The 22,405-nt window shown below is 42.9% G+C and overlaps 1 protein-coding gene across 11 annotated transcripts in view; it reads right to left on the bottom strand.

The window, feature by feature from the left end:
* Positions 1-21,930, bottom strand: part of NTNG1 (netrin G1) — a 208,141-nt gene extending 186,211 nt beyond the window's left edge. For 2 of the 11 annotated variants that reach the window (XM_081008686.1, XM_081008687.1), the window contains exons 1-2: positions 20,521-21,912; positions 11,994-12,705 (exon numbers count right to left, since the gene is read on the bottom strand). In XM_081008686.1, the coding sequence (XP_080864812.1) occupies positions 11,994-12,239 (246 nt within the window). In that variant the 5' untranslated portion in view covers positions 12,240-12,705; positions 20,521-21,912. Of the gene's footprint in view, positions 1-11,993; positions 12,706-20,307; positions 20,368-20,520 lie in introns of those variants that run through there. The other 9 variants (XM_081008682.1, XM_081008678.1, XM_081008684.1 and 6 more) reach the window with 9 other exon arrangements.
* Between the last annotated feature and the right edge of the window lie 475 nt (positions 21,931-22,405).

The following is a 22,405-nucleotide window of genomic DNA, read 5'->3' as shown; positions in this document are numbered from 1 at the left end:
CTAAAAATCACATCCTTACATTTGGAGAGAAGAGTTGTGAACATCAGCATGGAGGGAGGTGGAGAAAGGTACAAGAAACATAGGGGTTGATTTCACACAAAATCTTATTCTTCTGATCTGTTACAAGAACAGCAATCTGTATTTCTCCCTCTGCGGCTGAACACATGATACATTTCAAAAAATGAATCATTTCCCCCTCCCTTAGTAGCTTGCTGTTTGGATTTTTCTTTTCTTCCCCCGCCACTTCAGTCCTCTGTAAATGTCAGCCATGAGCAGCTCAACTGCTAATAGTCACCAGAAGAAAGATTCCTACAATCAGGTGTTAAAAAAAACACCAAAACTTTAAAAAAATCAGTTTGGATGATGGCTCTCAACAGTTTTACAGATAAAAAGAGTTTAAAACATTCAAATGTTAGAAAGCACCACCCTTACTTGTACGGAAATGCTCTTCTCATCATAAAGAGTCCTTTCTAATGCCTTTTTAACTACCTACTTATAAAAAGGCTTACCTTCTGCCTCTTGGAATAAAGGAACATGTAATTAAAAGTAGCTGCTGTTTTTTTTGCATGCAAATTAAAAATCTGTATAGGCAAAGATGTCTAAAGAAATATCACAAAGACATATATTGGCAGCAGGGTGGGGGTGGGGATAGGCGGTTGCAAGTTAAAACTCTGAGAATATGATGGTGACGTTGCCACAGCAAAGTTATTCAGAGTTTTCCATTAGGGGATCTGCAAATGTTCATATTTTTTCTAGTTCCAATGTAAAAACCACATGCCCACTGCTGCAGGTAAATGTAATATCAGCATGGCAAGGTAGAAACATGCACAGACTACAGCAACAGGTTTTGCGTACCTCTATGACGATGACTACCATGGATTCAAAAGCACCAGCAGAATGTTTGACATGGGCCAGAGTCACCCAACATACTAAAGCTGGGATCGCCAACTTACTAAACTGGGATCGCCAACATATTAAGCTGGGATCGACAACCTGGCACACATGGGTGCCCTGCCACTAAAGTCTTTATTGGCACCCCTGGACAGGGGCCCAAGACTCTCAGCTTTCTTTCTTTTTAATTAAAGAAAGTTAAGTCTCTAGCCCTCAAGTTAAGCAATTCCTGTGAAGTGAGTCAGCCTGGCTGCTCCTGCCTGTCAGTATTTCAACCAATGAATGAAGTCAGAGCTGTGATAGATACATGAGTTGTTTGCACGCTAGCAAATGGGAATCCCTGGTATCTTAAAGATGTGCTATTTCCCCCTCCCTTTTAGTGCACTCTTCCTGCTTCTGTGTTCTTTCTAGCCACTGGAATCTCCATAGTTTTCCCTTCCTTTCCCCCTAGAAACCAGGAGGCATCTTTCCTGTTCTGGGTTCATCTAAGATTGGGTAATCCATAAAAGTTATGGTCTGAAAATACTACCATACAGTATGCATAGGTGGATCTTGAAAAATCCTCCTTCCTCACAAAAGGTAACTGTGAAAACTTTGCATAGAGACTGAAATAAGTCCTGCTGTGCAGGAGCTAAAGAACTCCCTAAGAATTAACAGTATAGTTAACTTGCAACACAATGGTATGCATGTCTACTCAGAAGTAAGTGTTAAATGGGGCTTATTCCAAGGTAAGTGGGTACAGAATGGAAGCCTAGGTTTTGGTTTACTGCCGGCATTGGGGGGAAACAGGGTTGTTGGCACCTGTCCGTCAAGAGACAATGGAGTGCACCTCCAGGGCAGAAGCCAAACTTCTGTATTAGCAACACCAAAGTGCTCTCCCTGGGACACAAGCCTGAGCAGTGTGTAGAGAGGTCCCGGGCTGCCCAGATGTCAAGACCCTCCTCTTGGCTTCTCTGATGTGGTCCAAAGGAAAGCAGAGCAATACATCTGGCATAAGCTTGCCTGCAGAAGTCGCCAGAAGAAGGCATACAAGGCGACATCAAATCGCCTTGTGGGCTCCACTCCAATGTGGGTTTACTCCTTATCCTTTTCTTCTGCTGAAGTTATCCCACAAGGCAGCAGAGGTTTGAGATCAGAGTTTTCCTTCTCCTAGATGGGCTACCTTCCCAGGTTGATGAGCCCCATCTGCCCCTCACTTCCCTCTACAGCACATGCAGAAACTGCCTTCTTGACCATTGGACCCACTATTGCTCTCACCTGCTCAATCCACCGGAGCCTGTCTTTGCATGCAATGGAAGTCCATAACTCACTGAGTGTTGGAAACCTATCAGCTACCCTCACCAGGTTTAGCCGGCCAGTCAAAGCCGTTCCCGTTGTTTGGTCACTTGTCACATGCTGACAGCTTCTAGGAGTCACAGTTGAGAGCAGAGTGCATGGTGGGGACAAACTACCCCAGAAGGAGCATGGCGTGTCCCCCACCAGTGGTTCTACCCTTCCCATAACACCTCATACACCCTGTGGAAAAGCAGGTTACATAACAGCTCATACGGTAAGCAGAAATTCAACAGAATAAGTCCTTTCCAGTATTTGTTGTTTAGTCATTTAGTCGTGTCCGACTCTTCATGACCCCATGGACCAAAGCACACCAGGCACTCCTGTCTTCCACTGCCTCCCGCAGTTTGGTCAAACTCATGTTAGTAGCTTTGAGAACATTATCCAACCATCTCGTCCTCTGTCGTCCCCTTCTCCTTGTGCCCTCCATCTTTCCCAACATCAGGGTCTTTTCCAGGGAGTCTTCTCTTCTCATGAGGTGGCCAAAATATTGGAGCCTCAGCTTCAGGATCTGTCCTTCCAGTGAGCACTCAGGGCTGATTTATTTCAGAATGGATAGGTTTGATCTTCTTGCAGTCCATGGGACTCTCAAGAGTCTCCTCCAGCACTATAATTCAAAAGCATCAATTCTTCAGCGATCAGCCTTCTTTATAGAAATACAATTATGGGGAAAGATGCACCATTACAACATTCTCTCTAATTTTGTGCTATGCCCCACCTTACCACCATGGCAGCCATTTTGTGACTGGCACCCCAGCACTCTCTCAAAATTCAAATGTGCTCACTGGTCCAAAAAGCTTACCAACTCCTGCCTTAAGTGAAATGTTTATCTGCAGGTTCCTGGAGAAAAGCTTGCAGCTGCTTTGCTCCTCCTCTTTGTGGAGCTGCACTGATGCAAATCAGACTGATGAAATAGTTTCCAGTCCACATGGGGGTACAAGAGACCCAGATGAAGATGTGGGCAGCACAATTTTGTTGGTGGCAGCTTCTGTTTCCATAATGGAGGACAGAGTTGTTACAGGAAAGCTGTAAAATGTGCAGGTGTGTTGATTTTAGAGGTGATCTTACGGATCATAATGGGATTTAGGAAAAGAGATAGCATCCCCGGTAAACAGAGCCCTTGGTTATGCAGGGTTCTATAGACCAAGAGCAACATCTTGAATGGTTTCGGACAAGAATGAAAAACCAACCTGCATATTCTGATCAAAGTACATTATAAAAGAGCAGTAATCCCACCAAATATACACACGAGTATACACTACTTTTCTATTTGGAATATCAAGATGGTCAACAAAAGTAGAAGGCTCTGTTTCTTTCTTCAATAGTGGAAAAGTTCATTGCTTGTTTAAGTCTTCCTGCCCCCCCCTTTTTTTTTTGGAAGATTGAAGAGCTTCCTACCGCTAAAAAAAAAATCTAATCAGGATGATCATAAAACTGATTAGAAATAAGCAGGTATTCACTCAGATAATAGAAGCATTTGGTATAATTTGACTCCTTTTTTCAGACAGGACAAGAAATATGTATCATATTTATTTTGAGCAGATTCATTTTCTGAATGGGTGAGTTTTTGTATCAGCAAAACTGATGATTTGTCTTTGTATTAGCATACTGCTTTATAGAGTCTCAAGTCTTTTTAAACTGGTGCTGCCCTGTGATTATTAAACCATAATAGGTTGCTGATATTTACACATGTTTAAGCTGGTGATATATCCCGAAGCTGAAACCCAGCTATCGCCCAGCCCTACAAAGCAACCCTAGTTACCAGGTAGGCTTCATGTATTTCTTCTTCTTTAACTACCTCTTCTATATCTCTCGCCATGCTGAGATCTGTAGATTTGTGATCTGATATAAAATTACTTATCTGCTTAGGTATGTGCAGAACTGGACTTCAGACTATCCCCTGCAGACTGAAAGTCACTGAGCACCCAAGTAAAAGAAGGAGATTAATAACCAAAAAGTGCAAGAAACTATCCTCTTCGCAGGGCATACATGTTATTAAAATTCATTCAAAGGCCTCTCTCTATAATTACATTCACACTGTCAGGACTTAAATATCAAGACAGTGTCACTGCCAAGTGACTGTTCCCATGTGGATTTATTAAATTCTGGAGACAAAAAAAAAGAAGAAGTACTGAAAATATAACCTTAAGAGATGATGTGTTTATGGATATTTCTGCCTGGGGATATTGCCGAACCTTTTGCTCTTAAGAGACTAACATTTTTCTATCCCAAGCTTTCTCTGCTTCACTCCATTAGATAAAGCATCTAGGATTACTGCCAATTTTTCAAAGTAAAATACTGTATGAAGATTGGGAGCTGATGCTCCCCTAGCTAAACTGTCCAGTTGCTAACTTGATTTATTTGCAAGGCGCAAGATTTCTCTCTTTCTTTCAGGAATTTCAGCTTTCCTTTAAAACAGTATGATGTGAGAAGGATGAATCGACCAACCATCGGTGGAGAAAACATATCCAACCCCATCTTTAGGCCAGTGCAAGGCAACCTAAGCATGGACCAGCTGTCTCTATCCGGATGTGGACCCTTGCACACAATTATCTGCTGTGCATGGGTTGTCTTTCACACCAGCTTCTGGGGCTGTGTACAAAGCTCAGTTAGGAAAACTGGACACAAGTATTGTCTCCAAAGGCACGCCTGATGTGGTTCTTATTAACCAATACACCAAAAGAAAAAGAAAGGGGGCGGGTCATTCGGCTAGTTTGAAACCAACTTCAGCTATATTTCTAGATCTGGACAATGCAATGGATGCTGACCAATCAAGATAATTGCTTAGATCCGGGTTAGTCATTTTTGTTATTCACAATAGCCACTCTGGGCTCCATACAGCTGTCAAGGGACCAGAATGATGTGATCCCAGCATGGATAGTTCATCTAGTTAGCAGAGACCAAATATCACACACACCCCTACCTCTGTAGTGCCATTTGCAACCTGCAGATAGGGAGAAACATTTTCAGCACCTCGTCCAATTTTTGCTCATTTTTGACAGGGGGAGGGGCAATTGCCATTATTTTAAACAAGGTGGCAGGTGGTTTTGTGGGTTCCCCACCTTGCTTTTTCTCAGGACAGAGTGGCTGGGACAACCCAGTCAGATACTAAAATTAATCTTAAAATTATCATCACACACTGGGCCAGTGTGCAGTATATGGCAGTGCCATCGTTCTCCTTGGACTGCACCTGCACTGTCACCAAAGCTCCCCCACCCCTAATGGTATTTCTTAATTAATAATGGTACCCCCTCCCCTTTCCCCAGCTTGAGAACACTGTCAGCAAGACATCCTCCCTCATGAGCAGCCCAGCGCCAGCAACCTGATAAATTGGGCATTGGCTGATGAGCCCAGGGGTTTGTAAGGGCTGTTCACTGGCTACACCATTATTCTCCACATCGTTCTCTTCAGAACGGCTAAAAATAAAATAAAAACGAATGAGCAAAGGCAAGTTCATCATTCACCCATCAGGCTGGGAGTTAACCAGCTGCCCACACCAGGCTTAGAATGCTGAAGTATTATTAATAGCCCTTCTATGGTTAGGATTAGAAGACCCCATGCACTGAAAAATAGTTACCTGGGATCAGGGTTTCCTGCCTATGGAATCATCTATGAATGAGTGAACTCATGAGTCACTATGCAAAACGCTTCCCCAGAACATGTTTCTATTAAAAACCATTTTATTTTACATAACTGTTGTAAGATTTCAGCAATATGGTGTCCAACTACTCAAGTAGCATATTTGTTTATAAAATCCTGACTTCACTTTAAAAATGTGTTTATGTGATCCGGGCGGGGAGGGGGGGACTCTTTCAGTTGCATTTTCTCTCTCTTGAAAACGGAGCAAAACCAAACCAAAAACCTTGCTTTTAGAAAACAGATTTACAGTCAAATTCATCATGGCATAATCCTGTTAATAATTTACAAGCATGCTTTTAAGTGGATTAATGAATGACATTAGAATCTGTTTTTCCTGGAATGTGGCTTTTTAATTTTGATTCATGAAAGATATATTCTTTTTGCTGCTGTTCCCATCGGGGTGCAAAAGAAACAAGCATCCCACAGCAAGCCATCACGGAGGGTTTAGCAATATTAGGAGCATTTATATTCTTTTAATGAGACCAAAAAGTGTGCCACTACAAATAGCCTATGAAAACTCCAACACAGACATCTAGAACATGCATAGTATTTATCACTATAAACATATTCATTCAGTATTCTAGCTGGGCCAGAAAGAATGACATTTTGAATGTGCATTTGCATAGGACTTTGAAATAAGATTCAGATGATTTCCTTCAATGCACTCATTCCCCTTGATCCCTTCCCAGATCCACTCTCAACCTGCAACTGTATGCCTACAATCTACATATTGGTTCATAAACTTACTCCTATTTGCGTTGCTCCTATTTGCATGAAGAAGTGATATGCACCCCTTCTGTCCACCATGCACATCACATGGGGCTATGAAGTGTGATGCTCTGAAAAGCATTATCTTTCCATCCACAGAGGTGCATGCAGACCTTGGCATGGAGCGTTCTCCCCGTGATGGGAATTATGAGGAAACAGAAGGTGCACATACAAGAACCTTGCTGAAGCTAAAGAGGTCTGTATTGAAGAGAAGCACCTAGGAATGCTATGTATGCTAGCTGGAGTCTACCATGGAAAAAGGTGGGGTGTAGGAACATAGATCAATTGTCTTCCTACCTAGTTCTGTATAGTCTGCAACGATTGGCAGAAATTATCCAGGGTTTCAGATAGCAGACATTCCTGGCCACACCTAGAGTTGCCAAGGGATTGAACCTGGGACCTTTTGTATGCAAGGAAGAAGCTCTGCCACCAGTGCTGTGCCAGGCTATTTCACACCCTAGGCAAGGCTAGCTACTTGCAGCCAGCATTTGAAGTTCACCAGGCACCGGGAACATTTTGCACCTGGCTATCAGCCACTTGCAACCAAGTGAATATGCCCAGGTGCCAGGAGGTGAATGCCTGGGGATCCTTGGATCTTGACTGTTTTCACACACTAGCAACACATCCTATAGAATTCTATGCATTATATTTTGGTTCTGCACAATCAGAACCAAAAAGCCGCATTGAAAAATAAGACTTTAGAGCTGTCTGGCCCCAAATGACAACTAGACATTCCATTTTGGTGACTGTAACCTTTGGTTTAAGAAGCCATTGGGTGCCTAGCCTATATATCTAACACTACCCATGACCCATGTGGGAAACAGTGCTATTTTACTAATGTTACACTACCTTTCAAAAATACTCAAGGTGGCTTCATATACCTTAAAAAAAAAGCATGAGCATCAACACGCAACCATAATAAAATGAACCACAACCAAAGGAAATGCAGTGCTTAGAGGTCACATAACCTTCATTCATAAAAACATGAAGATATTCACCGAAAAAACCCCCATTTTCATCAAGAAAGGAAGGGAAGAAAAGAAAAGAAAAGAAAAGAAAAGAAAAGAAAAGAAGGGAGGTATACAATCTGAATGGGTTATTTTCCCCTTCATGATAAATTACCAGCTACCAACCTTCCATACCAGATTTGTTCTTGATATTGCTGCTGCAGTGCTGTATCGATTTTTTGTCCTTAGGCATCCATGCATGTATTAGGGCATTTCCAAATGAAACCCCAGATTCATTTCACTTCTTGCCTTATAAACTAGTCTGATGAATGGAATCCGATGGTTTAATTATTTCAGTAAACATAATCATGGCACTGCTAACTACACCAGAGAGCCCTTTATTTCCCTAATTTTTTAGCAATGCGAGCCTACTGGTAATGAAAGGCTTGCTGCATTAATGACGCCGAAAATCTCCAAGGAAAACATTTAAGGTCCAACTCATAATGTTATGCTAGAATTACATGCACAGTAGACTTTTTAATAATCTTTGTTTCCTAATTTAGTTTTGATTGGCTAGGAAATCCATAGTGGCACTCAAAGGCTTGCTTTTACGCTGCCATCAGCAACTCAGCTCTATAAATTGTACAAACATACACTGACTTCCTCCATCTGTAGGCTCTTTCAAAGTCACTGTATAACCTCTCCAGGAAAAAAAGAAAGAAAGCTAAACTAAAACTGCAGCATGCTGCAGATAATTCCAAGATAAGTTGCAGTTTTTTAAAGATACTCGGATGTTGCACTGGGCTGTGGCAGCAAAGGCTGCCTAAGAAAATAAAGAGTTCCTCTCTTCTGGTCGCTATTACTCTTCAATAAACTACTGCTTATTGCAAATTACAAGTGGACACTGGCAATTTGCTAGCTGCACCTCTGCTCCTTCTGCCTCCCTCGCCCACAAAATCATTTCTGCATAGCACCATGTTCTTTGGGCACCTAGCCACCCAGTGACCTGGAAACAATAAATATATTGTCATGAGAAATACACATGCACAAATATTAGGAATACAGGGAGCTGCCTTGGCTCAAGTCAGACAAACAGTCCATCTAGCTCCCTACTGTGTTCCTTGACTGGCAGCAACTCTCCAAGGTTGCAGGCAGAGAAGTAAGTACACCAGCATCCTGCTCTTTCAGACCTAAGGTCTATCCAGTTCAGCATCTGGGAAGCTCTTTCTCAGTCCTTCCTGGAGACGCCGGGAACTGAACCTGGGACTTCTTGCAAGTGCTCCACCACCTTCAAGCAATGGCCCAGGAGTGATGCTGATGAAATTGGCCCATGTGCACTTTTTGTTGGGTTTTGATCTTCTGAATGGCCTCATCTTGTTTGCAGCATGACCTCATCTGATATTTTTATTATTATTATGGGCTTTATCTGCTCATGCACAGCTTGCCTTTCTTACTACCCCTCCCTTACAGATTGCCAATGCACATTAGCACATATGTGCAATTCCTTAAAACACAGGATGAAAAGGAGCCTTGATGTGGTCACGTCACACAAGGGCCCCCAAGATTCCTTTCTGTGATGTGATTTAACTGAGGTGCACATGTACATGTGTGCATTGATAAAATAATAGGGGGTGGGGGAATCCTGTCTGAAGCTCCTTTTTTAATTTTTTTCTTCATATTTTTTAACATTACAAACATCCATTGAAACAAAATAACACTGATACAAACTTGGGGTTCTCTGAACCCCCAGACTCCCCCCCCCCCGGTTTTCAAAAGTCTGAAGCTTCTTTTTACCCACTGTTTTAATGAATGCATATATAAGTTCTTTCAAGCTGGAAACTTCCGAGGAGGAGGAGGAGGGGGGGGGGGAAGCACCAACTGTAAACGGCTCATTATTGAAAATAATTTTAGAAATTCTCAGTTTAAATCTGAAGGAGAGCGAGCTGAGCACAGAGCTGAAGGAACCCACAGTACAGCAGTGAAACAGAAAGGGGGATATCCACTCTTCCTTCCTCCCATGGAGACTGGATTACAAAAGGTTTCATTCTCTACACAGGTGAACATGATGCTAGCTATCATCAGCTTGGCCAAGCAGTACCACAGCCATCATGATCATCAAAAGAACAATCTTGCACAAATGAGGAAGAGCTGCAACAGAATATTGCTGTGCACCTTCTCTTCCTAACCAGAGAGTGTTTCTTCTCCAGGTTCTAGCCAGTCAGGGTGCTCTGGGGTACTGGAAGCCATAAACGGGGTGCTCTGGGGTACTGGAAGCCATAAACGGGGTGCTCTGGGGTACTGGAAGCCATAACCCACTAAAAACGCAACAGGGATCTTCTCCCTCTTGTTCTGTTGAAGCTAATCTGCAGTCTCTGATGAATACATTCCTGGGAAACCCAGCCAGATGGGTGGGGTATGTATAAACAAACAAACAAACAAACAAATAAATAAATAAAATCATCTTTGCATACAAGCACAGAGAAACCAAAATCTTAACCAAAGGCTGCACTATTCGTACAATTCACTCACTCTAAGGTGCTACTGGAAGGAATTTTTTTTATTTTGTTTCACTCTAGTTCAGTTTATTAACTTTTTGAATAAGCAAGAGTGAGAAAAAGCTGCGGATGACATTTTCTTATGACATTTTCATTCATTCGTATGCCTGGGCTACAGACTGCACATGAACCCTTCCTGCTCTTTGAAACCTCAGGTCAGGGTCTGGAGACCAGACAAAGTACGTGACCTGTCAAGAGTCTCGATCAAGGCCAAAAACATTTTAAAGGAAAGCCATATGCTAACTGTGTGCCTACCATGACTGTGATTTGGAACATGCTAGATTTAAAACATTCTTGTGAAACCTGCATCCCATTCTCAGCTTGTAAACATTCCTCAAAGCAAAAGTATTAAAAATGAAATCTTCCTGTGACTAGATCACATTGCATGTCTCCATCACAGCAAACAACAAGAGTTTGCTTTATACAGAGTCAGACCATTGCTCCATCTAGCTCAGTACTGTCTACATTAGCATGAAATAGCTTTCCTGGGTTTCAGGCAGGAGTCTTGAGTTTTCCCAGCCCTATCCAGAGATGCCAAGAATTGCACAGAAAGCACATCATTCTACCAGTGAACTATCATCCTTCACCAAACATGTAGATCTCGGTCATTTCAGAAACAGGGCACTCAACTCTATGGGGGGGGAAAAAAACACTTTACTTTTTAAAATTACATGAATTTCTCATGGATCTGCAATATTTTATAGGTGTTATTAACACAATTCCCTGGGAAGCTCTCCTGGCCCAAATGAAATGAATACCAGAGCTTGTAGCCCTCTTGTACCACTTTTGCTCATTTCAATGTGGTACACACTGGGTAGACTATGCCCTAAGTGAGCTTCCAGCATGTGTGTACAGGTTAAGACAGAATTGATATGTTCAGCATTTTGCATATTCTGCCTCTTACTTCTAGCTTTGTCCTGTGGTTCTGTGGTTAACTCAAAGTGTACATTACAGAACACAAGATGAATGCTTGTCGCCGATTTAAATAGCCCAGGGATGCATGCAATTTATAACAATGCATAATCATTTGCACAAGTAGTAGTAGATGACAAAACCAGAGCATAAGTTTTCACTGCACCTAAATTATAGAGCAAGTTTACAAATGGTGAGATTCCGTATATAATGTATGTATACACACATATACCAGTTTAGTGAAACTGTAGGGACTCATATGCAGGTCAAGTCAGCATTTTTATCCAATGCTGGTTTAAATAGCTAGTAGGTTATTCATCTTGCCCAAGAGAACTGTGCTTCCAACTTTGGGATTTTGGGTTCATTCAGTTATAGGAAAGCAGCAAACACACTCAGAAATAAATAAATAAATAAATAAATAATGCTCTGAAAAAATAGGATTGCCAGACGTGTGGGAATGTTTCTCTAGGAATCTTACTTTTTGCAGAAGCTTGTTACCTTCTTAGGAGAAGTTACCTGGAAGAGTACAGGTGCTCTGCACCACTTAATGATGCTGGCAACACCAAGATACACTTGAAATCAAATCTTGGTAACCTTGTTTGCATTTTTATCCCGAGCTGAAACCAGGTGCATTTTGACTCAAAATATTGCAGTTGTGAAAGGACACACCTTTCATTTAAAGGAACAAGTAATGGTTTTGCCATTGATACCAACTGAACCTAAACAAAAACATACTGAATGACTACTTATCACCTCTTCAGCTTAAAAAGCTGATGGCTGTTATTTGCCAAAGGTTTTTCAGACCTATAGTATAGAGTGACATGCAAATTTTGCCGTAAGCCTAAATTCTTGGTCTTGGTCCACAAGACTGAAGTTAAGGATATTCACTTTGTTGTGCTGAGGGATCTATCCTTTAGGCCACAATTCAACATTCAGGTTTTTGCCTTACCATTCCGCAGAACGTCTCTGGTGGATTTCCACATGTTATGTCTGGTGGATCCAGGCTCACTTTCACATATTTCATCATATCTATGGCTTCTGGCTGACAGGCTGTGTAATCCCAAAACTTCCCTTCATCTGTGTAAATCTGGGTCTTACACACATCGTAATGCCCCCAAGCAGAAGTGTAGTGCTGTATCACCGACGACACAGTAACCCAAAGGGCATGAAGTGACAAGAATCTTGACAAATACATCTCTAAATCCTTCACAGGTGCCTTGACAGCTATAACCAGTAGCAATCAAAGGTGTAGTCTATATTATACATGTATGTACACCAGGAGTTGCGAGTTACTGTAAAAACATGTTCCGGACCAGAGCAGAAGAGTTAGGTTACAGTTGTTGCTTTTTTAAAGTTGGAAACTTTGGTGGTAGCCTGGCATTACAAAGAGATGTTTTTCATCTGAAGGATGTCCACTGCCTTAAAAAGAACGTATCAGGGCCTTAATCACATATGTAAAGGACGTCCAAAATCAGATGATAGCTTAGCAATGCTGCCAGTCTTCAGATGGGTAGTCAGTAATCCTGAGCAATCCTCCTCTTTCGCGGCTCATGAGGAATGGCCAGCCAAACCGATAAATCAGTTGTTGGAGCAAAACGATGAGCATCTACAGGCCTGTGTCTAACTGCCATCAATCATTCTTTTCTTCTGGCACCAGCACCCTTTTAGAAACAATAAAAGTAAGAGTTATTGTCCAAGAATCAATGCATTAGAAAAATATACGATATGTTGACATTTCAAGAGCCTTTGATACAATATAAGGTAAATTGGAATAATCTGGATAACCTTTACTGGAGGGGCTTTTACTGGAGTGAACAAACTACCGGAATCACTCATCACCAAAACTATTTTGACATGAAAGATTTAACTCCTCTCTAACAAAGACAGATATGTAGCATTCTCAGTGAGTCCTGAGTCCCTCTTTCCCTTGGTTTATTTGCTTCAGAAATGGTATTTCCATCTTGGCAAAGCCCGAGAGCAAGAAATAGCCCTTAAACATCTTTTGAATTTCACAACCAAAAGGGGGATAGAAACCCCCAACCCACCAGAGGTAGTGGATCTTTTATTACAGCAACAAAGGGCTGACAACAACTTGTGCGCTTTTCATCTCTTGGAAAGAAGGCCTGGGAGACAGCTCCAAGTGTCTAGTACATGTCTCAGCTTTTGTTAGCTTAATAAGAGAGATATTATGAGCACACTTCTGTCTCTTTGGATTTTTTCTCATTAGTACTGGAAGAGCTTTGCTTCTTTTGTTTAATTGTGTTTAATGACAAAGATAACAGTTGGCTCATTTGCAGCTTATAATAATTTCCTCTTTCTATAGGCCTTCTGTATTTTCTTTTTATTATTATTATTATTATTTTAATGTCCTTTTATGTGTCAATTTCCAGAGCAGAAGCCATTCTCTCAAACCCCCTCTGTTCACAGGAGAGGGACATAAAACACTGTGCTGTAAATTAATTAATTGCTACAACTATTTTTTTTTTAAATACAAAATCATGCACAGAACCATGGGACAGAGATGTTCACCTGACAGCCGTCAGGCTTAATCCAGCCCCCCGTCCCCCCCAAAAGCATTCTTTCCTGTCCTCTGGGGTGGGCAGAGGGTCATCGCGATCTACTGATAGATCTCTGTACCAGCAGTAGATCAGAAAGGATTTCTGACTGCCGGTTGTTAAACAGTACCAGCAACAAAATAACTTTCCCCACCTAAATTAATGAAAAGAAGTGAAATGAAGAGAACTGGGAGTGGATTTTCTGTGGAGGGGCTGTCAGTTTATCTTAGTTCTGGTACTGAAAACAAATTCCTACGGCATCTTCTGCTTTGATTCTAATTATATGTCCTAGTAAACAACAACAAGAATATAGATTCGACAAGCTTGAAGTCTGCCCAGCCCTGCTCTACCAGATTTTAGTTAAGTTGTGATCAAAAGTTCCCAAAAGTTTTTTTTGGGGGGGGGGGGAGTTTACAGGCTCCAAGAAGTAAAGGCATTCCACACTTGATGGTGACATCTCTCTTGGATTTTGCACACAGCTTGTGCATATGTGTATATAATATGATGTTTGAGCTCAAAATCTGTGAAGCCCTTAGCTTTAGATGGTGCCAATTGGTTCATGGATCCAGAGTATCTGCAAGCAAATCAGATTGTTCCAATTTAAGAGTCTAGCACCTGGAGAATAGTGTGGCCCCTGAAAATACGAGAGTTTAGTTATTCCCTGGTACAGGCCACAGTCCTCAGACCTATGCTGGGATGGAAGCATTTCAATGTGCCACTCTGTTTGCCTTTAATGATGTTTTCTGAATGTTGGGAGGCTGATCTACAGACTTCAAGGGAACAAGGAGCTGGTTCTTTCTGGCAATTTTCCCCAAGATGATGCGTTTAATCATATAGCCCCATTCTTAACAATCTGGTATTAAGCCACCATCCACCACCAGCTCTCCCAGAGCTCTCCCTTGGCATATGGAAGCAGCTGTGCTTCATACAGCTGCTTACCTCTGTTAGTTTTGATCTTCTAGCTAGTTGCATTATTGAGACTATGATGCCACACATATGAAAAAAAAAGCTCCCCACATTATAGTAACTTCTTACAGCTCATTCCAGAAAACATCTACTTCCAGGGAAAGGGAACCTGGTCTTCAAAGCAATTTTTGTAAACAAGTTCCTTCTATTCAAAGAAGGCACCGTCTTGAAACTGAACTTAGCTACAGAGACTATGCAGTGCCAACAGATGGCTGAATTGTGTTTCCATAGCAAATTACAATAATTGCCTTATGGACGCAAGTGCAATTTCCTATTATATTCATTTCATAAAATGGTATTGTACAGCTGTTACATGCATTGCATTGCATTAGAAAGTGTTCTGGCTACTTGAATTTCCTTCCAGCAATGAGCTGCACAATGTTGGAATTTTAAATTGTCACAAACCTAGAAGCATTTTTATAATATACATATTTTTCAACGAACATACCTTTAAAACCATACCATCTTGTCCAACATCTCCCTTCAGTTTTGGTATGCTTAGTCTTGTGTAATCATCACCAAGCCATTTCATGCATTCATTTGGTAATTTAGAAACAGCGTTTGATTCATTTCAAATCTGCTGTTTTAGAGTTTCTTCCATTGTATAGTCCAAAATGCACCTTTTTAGAAAGAAGGCAGATTTCCTTTCCCCGCTCCCATTCATCGTTGGGGTGGGGAAGGGTTTACTAAAGAAATAATTCACTTTTTTGGTATTATTTGATCTTTTCTTTAAGAAATCAAATGTATGATTACCAGAAAAAAAAGCTATATATAATGAATGCTGAAATGATGAAGTACCTTTGTGAATAAAAAGATGCACTTCCGCAAGTAAGCCCTATTATTTTCAGGACCCTTTACTCCTGAGCAAATGTGTGCTTAAATACCTAACCTTTCTTGTGGAGCTTTCCTTTTTTTCATCAAGATGTCAGCAGACACACAAAGCACAAATGCAGCAAGTGGAGACTAAGAGCAGCACTGAACACTACCTCTCTTCACTAGGCTGTACCCTTTCCCCTGAATAATGAATCCTCATTAAGGAAAGTTTAGAGTCATTATGATGGTCATTACGCAGAATTATAGACTGTATCATTGATCGAATTTAGTGTGCTGACAAGGGGAAAGTGGAGAAGATTCTGCAGGTGATTTGAGAATCAGACAGATACCAGAACATGTGAATGGCATGTTTGACAAGAAGCAGCCAATTATAGCTTAAATTTCTGGCACCTGTCCGGTACATGATTAATAGTTTTTCATTACATTACAGACATATTATTAATGTATTAAAAATGTCATGCTTTGGCAAAAGCTAATGCAGCATACCTTAGCTGGTTGGCAGCGTCTCATTATTAATGAGCTCTCAGTGACACAGGGAAAGATACTGACTTAAGATCACAGGCTAAGGGTCGTCGGTGTTTGGGGCAATAACATCATGTGACCCATGTTGCAATTAAGCATGGGAGGGAGGAGAGCAACTCATGAAAGCCACGTCTCAGCTACCTACAGTCGTAATGATTTTATTTTCTTGCACGAACTCACAAATTTCCACTTTGATCCTAAACAGAACAGCAGTTTATTTCAGTACAATTCAAATAAGATTCCTAGTTGAACTTCCTTAGTATCATAAACTTTTTGAACATTAACATCTGTAGTGGAGATAAGTAGCTTTGAAGAATCAAGTAGGATTCCGCCACCCCCCACCCCAGCATTTTCCCAATTCATATTTGATCTATAACAAAGAAGTGCAAATAACTGACAGACGTCTGGTGTTGTGAATCCTCCCAAGGGTTTATAACCTCTGCCTACTATCCAATCATGCAACCTACCATATTAAACTGAATTGATCCACAGCATCTCACAAACAAAATCTAGCATCTTCCTTAGTTGAAGGAAAGGTAATTGCAATCTGCTGGAAAAATAAATGGATTATGCTAACTGTATTCAACAGAGCCACAACACACAGTGTATTGGAGCTGTCCCTTGTTTCTGATAGCTCATCACTCCCGAGGTACTTTGACCCTGAAATTTTCTACCTATGCCCTATTCTCCAGTGTCTGAAAAAACCCCAGCAGGCATTTCACAACCCACCCCCACCCCACCCATTCCTAACTTGCATTTATCGTGACTTAAAACAGTGATATTAATCGCTTCGTAATCAGCAATCTATTCTTAGGCATGGACGGATAATCGATGCCCAGCCTTGCATGTTGCATTCATTACGCATACCAAATTTGATACCCCAGCTCAGACACCAAAAGCGAATGCCAGCTGTAATTAATTATTATAAAAGAGAACTGTCAATTCTCATTAGCATTTTGCTGGCAAATGTAGCTTCTTGTAGTAGGCTTGGTCACTGGGAACAGCACCATCTTCCCACACTCGCAATAATAATCATCTCATTATAAAAACTGTCATCCAAGAATGAGATGATTGGGGATGCTGTCAGGAGAACTCTCCAGGTGAGGGTTGCCTCTTCTACTTGGCTTGATTTTGATTTTAAAAAGAGTAAAAAAATAAAGAACCCAAACCAGTTCTAGTTATATTTACTTCAAAAGAAGTAAAGCGTTTATGCATTTTAAGGAAGTGTGGTCAGGTTTGCAGCCTTTCGTTACATTGTCACATGCAAATCAAACATAACTTAGTACTGTAGATAGCTTGGTAGATAGATAATGAAACCATGAAGCAGATATGTGTCAACTGTTTTCTATGCTATTCTCTACAGGTTTTCTTTAAAAACCTTTCATGGCATTTTGGGTGGTGTTTTCTTCAAAGGCTCCAATAATACTGTTATGAACACAATCCAGAACGTGCAATAAACCACCACAATTTTCCACTCCCCCCACCACCACTCAGGAAATCAAATCTGGTAGGGTAAGCCAGGGTCTCGGCATTTAAAACCAGCCCACATCTTAAAAAATAAAATAAAGGTCAAGCTCAGTCAACTTTGGAAGCTAAAAGGGAATATATATATAAAATAGGGTTTGCACTTTACCTCCTTGGATGTGGGATCAAAAATGGAAAATGCCAATTTTGTACAGTGCCCCCACGACTATGGAAACCTGGTGTATGCGAAACCTCAGCATTTAGAACTAGCCCACTGCTTTTCATAAATACTAAATTAGCTGCTGAACAAGCAAAAATAGGACCATATGGATAATTGGGTATATGCTTTATGCCCTTAGGCTTGGAAAGTAGTAAAATACATTGGGTTTGGGTGAAATATATAAGAGGATTTTGATGGTAAAGAGTCTAGCTTTTTTTTTTTTTTTTTTTTTAAAGCAATTAAAATTTTTGAACTGTGGAACAGTGCAGATATTTTTCCCTTGGGAAGGTAAGAGGGATTTTTGGAATTTTAAGTTGTAAGGCGAGAGAGAGAGAGAGAGAGAGAGACAAGATTTAAAATTTAATCACGAAAACCAAGGGCTCTAAAGCAACCTAACCCCCAATGATGACTGTTCCGTTTTTTCTGTCTTGCAGCATTATCCGGAAAACACAGTACACAAATGCCTCATAGAGTAACACAGTATTCAAATTGGAAGGAAAATGAATCACATGCTTTCATTCGAGGACAATATTATCAGTCACTGTTGGAAGCATGTATTGTTATAACTGCAATAGATTGCTGAAGCGCCTATCCTTCATTTAAGTAGCTGCTACAGAATAACCTATTGCTTGCAACAGTTAGGAACAATTACCAGGGAAAGACTGGTGCCTGCACAACGTAAGAAAAGTTGTTGGAAAGTAACAAACTGCGGCAACAATTCTGCATGTAGCAATGCAACCCTGCGTACAGGATGACTTCTCACGACACTCAAAATTTTCCAGCTGAATTTCAATATTCATTACCACTTAAATATATGCAAGGAATTGGCTGCCGATAAGCTAAAAAGCCCTGGCTTTGTTTAAAATAATAGTAATAATTCTACACCTTGGATCACAAATGCAGTCGCACTTTTAAATGTGATTTAGGCGTGACAATTTGAGAAAGAATGAATATCCATCTCTAATTGCGAACTGCTGTGGAAATAGTTCATACAGGATCCACGATGATTCAAATTTCACATTTTGCGGTGTACTTACCCAACTCTCTTGTTAGGGCAAATACAGAAATCTTTCAAGTTCCTAAAACTTGACAGAAAAGTATGGGCTGAATTTATATGATGTTATAAGTGACTTCCAGGAACACATTTCGAGTCTAACAAGATTGTGTTATGAAATCTATTTGACAGAATCATCTTTTACATATCCACTCAAGGATAAAGCTCAATTAAGTTCGCTGTGGCTTACTTCCAATTAAGCGGGTTTAGGATTGGGCTATTTTCAAACAGATTCTAAAAACAAGGAAACCTATGAGGAAAGGGGCCTGGCAACCCACAATCTGCACCACTGCCTTATTTATTCCCTTGCTTTCATGTATTTGGAAAACAGAAAGATGAAGAAAGAAATATTTATCAATATATGGCTCATACTTTTTCTTTAAGGGAACAAGATGTAAAGCATGCAAACTTTTAAGAGTTATTATCTGTTGAATACACCTTTTCATCATAGCTCACTGTCATCTGATGCTTTTGTTTTTGGGGGATAAACTCATTTTCCTCTCTCACCGCCCCACAACCCCAACACTTATATCTGACCAATTTAGAAATATTGTATTTCATTTCACATCAGAACGAAGACCCAGTGGAGCTGGGCTTAAGCCACCTCTCCCAGTCTTTTTGCTGTATTTTGAATCACATTTCCTCCCTGCACAAAAATCTTTATTCACAGAACAGAAAAAGCTACTCGGATTCAGAATGAACGGTGCACTTTTTTAGCAGCTTTGGCTCAGATGATCCATTTTAAAAAGTAGTCTGTATTTAGCAAACGTATTCCCTTTTCTTACTGCCTGCCATCATTAAAAAAAATTTTTTTTTCAGGGAAAGATCTTGTGCTGAGGATAACCCTTTTTTGTAAATTGCAACAGTGAGGTTCTCTCCCTTCTTTAAATCTTGTGCCATCGATTCTGTGATTTTAAAATGAAATTCTAAGCTAGCAAAGATCCAGGGCAGGAAGGTAACCAATTGAAGGTTCCCTTATGAAGCAGAATTTAATTAGATGGTTCAGAATTGAGGACACCCCACTAGCAGAAGAATGCATTTCAGGGGAGACGGTGCCAGCCCAAGGAGTTCATTGCCTTGTCAGAAAAGATGCCTGGATCCCCGCCGCCACCACTGAACATATTCGCTGTTTGATAATAAAAGGTCAATTGCCCTCTTTCCTAGAAACAACCCCCCTAGCACATTTCCGCCCTTTCGCCAAGATTGCAAATCTGGTCGCCTTCCCCACGGAAGACCCTCCCGGACGAACGGCAGAGGGCGCAGTTTCTATTCGTATCTAAGTTTGATCTCCTTTCCCTCTTCTAAATATCTCTTAATTGGTTACTGCGGGGAGGAGGGGGGGGGCGGCGGAGAAGAGGAAACGCCAGAAAAGCACAATAATTCTGCTTGCTACGGAAATATGCATCTGAAGACGCTGCATATATATAAAAAAAGTACATGGGCAGATAGATGAACACCCGCTTCCTCTGAGCAAACCACAGCGCTGCATCCAGGTCCAATGCCACCGGAGACTCCCCACTTTCCATCCCTCCAACCCGGGATAGAAAATAATAATAAAAATAGAGCATCCCCTTCAGATAGCCCTTTGCACGGTGGAAGGGAAAGAGGACGCCGCAGCAGCCAGTTAAGTGAGAAAGTCCCAACAAACCTCGGATGGGATCTCGTGCCTCTGTGTCTGGCCAACAGCGAAGTTTCCCCCGGGCAGGCTGCGAAAGGGTCCTCGATCTTTTCCAGCTCTGGGATCTTAAGCAAGCGAGCCGAAGTGGGGAGAAACCTCGTTTTGGGGTGGGGAAGTTTACCCCTTCCTTCCTTCCTTCCTTCGCACAGCGCCGTCTGGAGGGCGGGCAACAGTTTTACTCACCGTGCGGGGCAATCGCTGCGCGCGTCGGGCAGGAGGAGAAGACGCCGAGGCCGAGGAACCGGGCGCCGCCTTCGCTCGGGACCCCCTTGGCGGGCGCAGGAGTCTCCGAGGCTGTGGTGCCTCTCCGGCAGTGCAGGGACGCTGAGGGGGAAAAACGAGGGCTGCCCTCACTGGCCGCTCCTCCCGCGTGCCGTTGCCGCCGCTCTCCCTTCGCAGGCGACTAGCTAACAAAGTTACACCTCACGCCCCCCAAAAAGAGAGACTTGCGCGAGCGAGGCAAGGGAAAGCAAAGCGAGCCTCGGGCTGTGGCTGGGCGCTCCCCGTGCGCGGCGCCCGGCGGGGATTAGCCACTCCTCTGGCGCGGCCACTTTGGAGCAGCAGCAGCAGCCCAGCTTGGCTAACAACGGGGCGGGAAATCCTGAGGCAGAGGGAGGGACCTGGCTCGGACAGAGGTGGCGGGAAGGGCGGCGCGGGAAGACGGCGTCCCTTCAGGCGTCCCGCTCCGCAGGGACTTTCCCGCCCTTCCCCGGCCGGCTTTTCCCTCAGGCCGCCGCACTTCTTGGCGTCAAACTTTTGGCGGGCAGGCGCGGGGCGCGCGCTGCTCGCCCGCCGGCCGCGGCGGCTCCAGGTGGCGCGGCTGCTCCCGTCGTGCTGGTGGCGGCGGCGGCTGTCGCTGCGGGACCCCCCCAGCTTTCATTTTATTTTCGGCCGCCGACGTTGAAGGTGCTCGGAAGGGACATAAATCACCGCAATTAGCCTTGGCGCCGACCAGAGCCTCCTCGCCTCTCCCAGGGCCCCGCCGCCGCCACCGCCGCTTCCGGGGCGCGTCGCGGCGCTCCAGTCAGAAATGTCACTGCACATCAGCGTCGACGGCGAGACGCGGGGAAAAGTCCATCGGATGAAATATACATGCAACACACCCCTCCTCCTCCTCCTCCTCCTCCTCTCTCTCTCTCTTTTGCAGGACTGCAAATTCTCCTTGGGTACTACTCCTACCGGCAGCTCCTGGGCGCTCGCCGCGGCCCCTGCAGTGGCGAAAAGAAGCTCGCAAACTTAAGGACAGGACGCGATCAATGCGAGAGGGAGGGCGAGCTGCGAGGAAGGCGCAGAGGGGGTGGCACCGCCGTTTCACTTAAAAGCAATCTCCTCCTGCAACTGGCAGCGACGAGAGAGATTGCGAACCTTATACCACCTCCGGACCTGAGCGCGCCGAGCGGTCCTAACGCCGATGGTATCAGCAGCCGGCTCCATCGCCAGCTCCACTTTTTTTTGCTTACCACCCACAGCGTCTCCGGCACCTACCACGCCCCTCATTTTCTCGCTTTAACAATGCACAGGTGTTTTCTAACACACCCACCCCGTTACAGTCGTATCCATCTTATTAAGAATTAAGTCTGATTGCTGCAAAGCTGGGTGGGTGGGATTTGTGGCCCTTGGGACTCCAACTCCCATCAGCCCCCCAGCCAGCTCAGCCAATGGTCAAGGGGGTTGGGAGTTGCAGCCCAGCAACAACTGGAGGGGAGCAGGTCCCCCCCCCCGACCTCTGGTGTAAATGACACGTCACTTCCAGGTAAAGTTAGTGATTTCCAAAGGTTGAGGGAGTTGGGTAGGTTTAGCCTGGGAAAGAGGAGATATGCTAGCCACCTTCAAATTTCTAAAAGGCTGGCACATAGAAGATAGAGCAAGCCTTTTTTTTCATCCACAGCGTAGGATTTGAACCAATGGCTTACAAGAAAGGAGATTCCGACTAAACATCAGAAAGGGCTTTCTGATAGAAGAGCTGTTGGACAGTGGGACAGATTTCCACTGGAGGTTTTAATGACAGATGGATGGCGATCTGTCATTGATGCTTTCACTGAGATTCCTGACCCCTGGGGTCCCTTCC

Source organism: Podarcis pityusensis (genome assembly GCF_964106645.2).
Source record: "Podarcis pityusensis genome assembly, chromosome: 6".
Classification (NCBI taxonomy): Eukaryota; Metazoa; Chordata; class Lepidosauria; order Squamata; family Lacertidae; genus Podarcis; species Podarcis pityusensis.
Note: the sequence above shows the minus strand (reverse complement) of the source record. Positions and strands in the feature narration are given on the sequence as shown.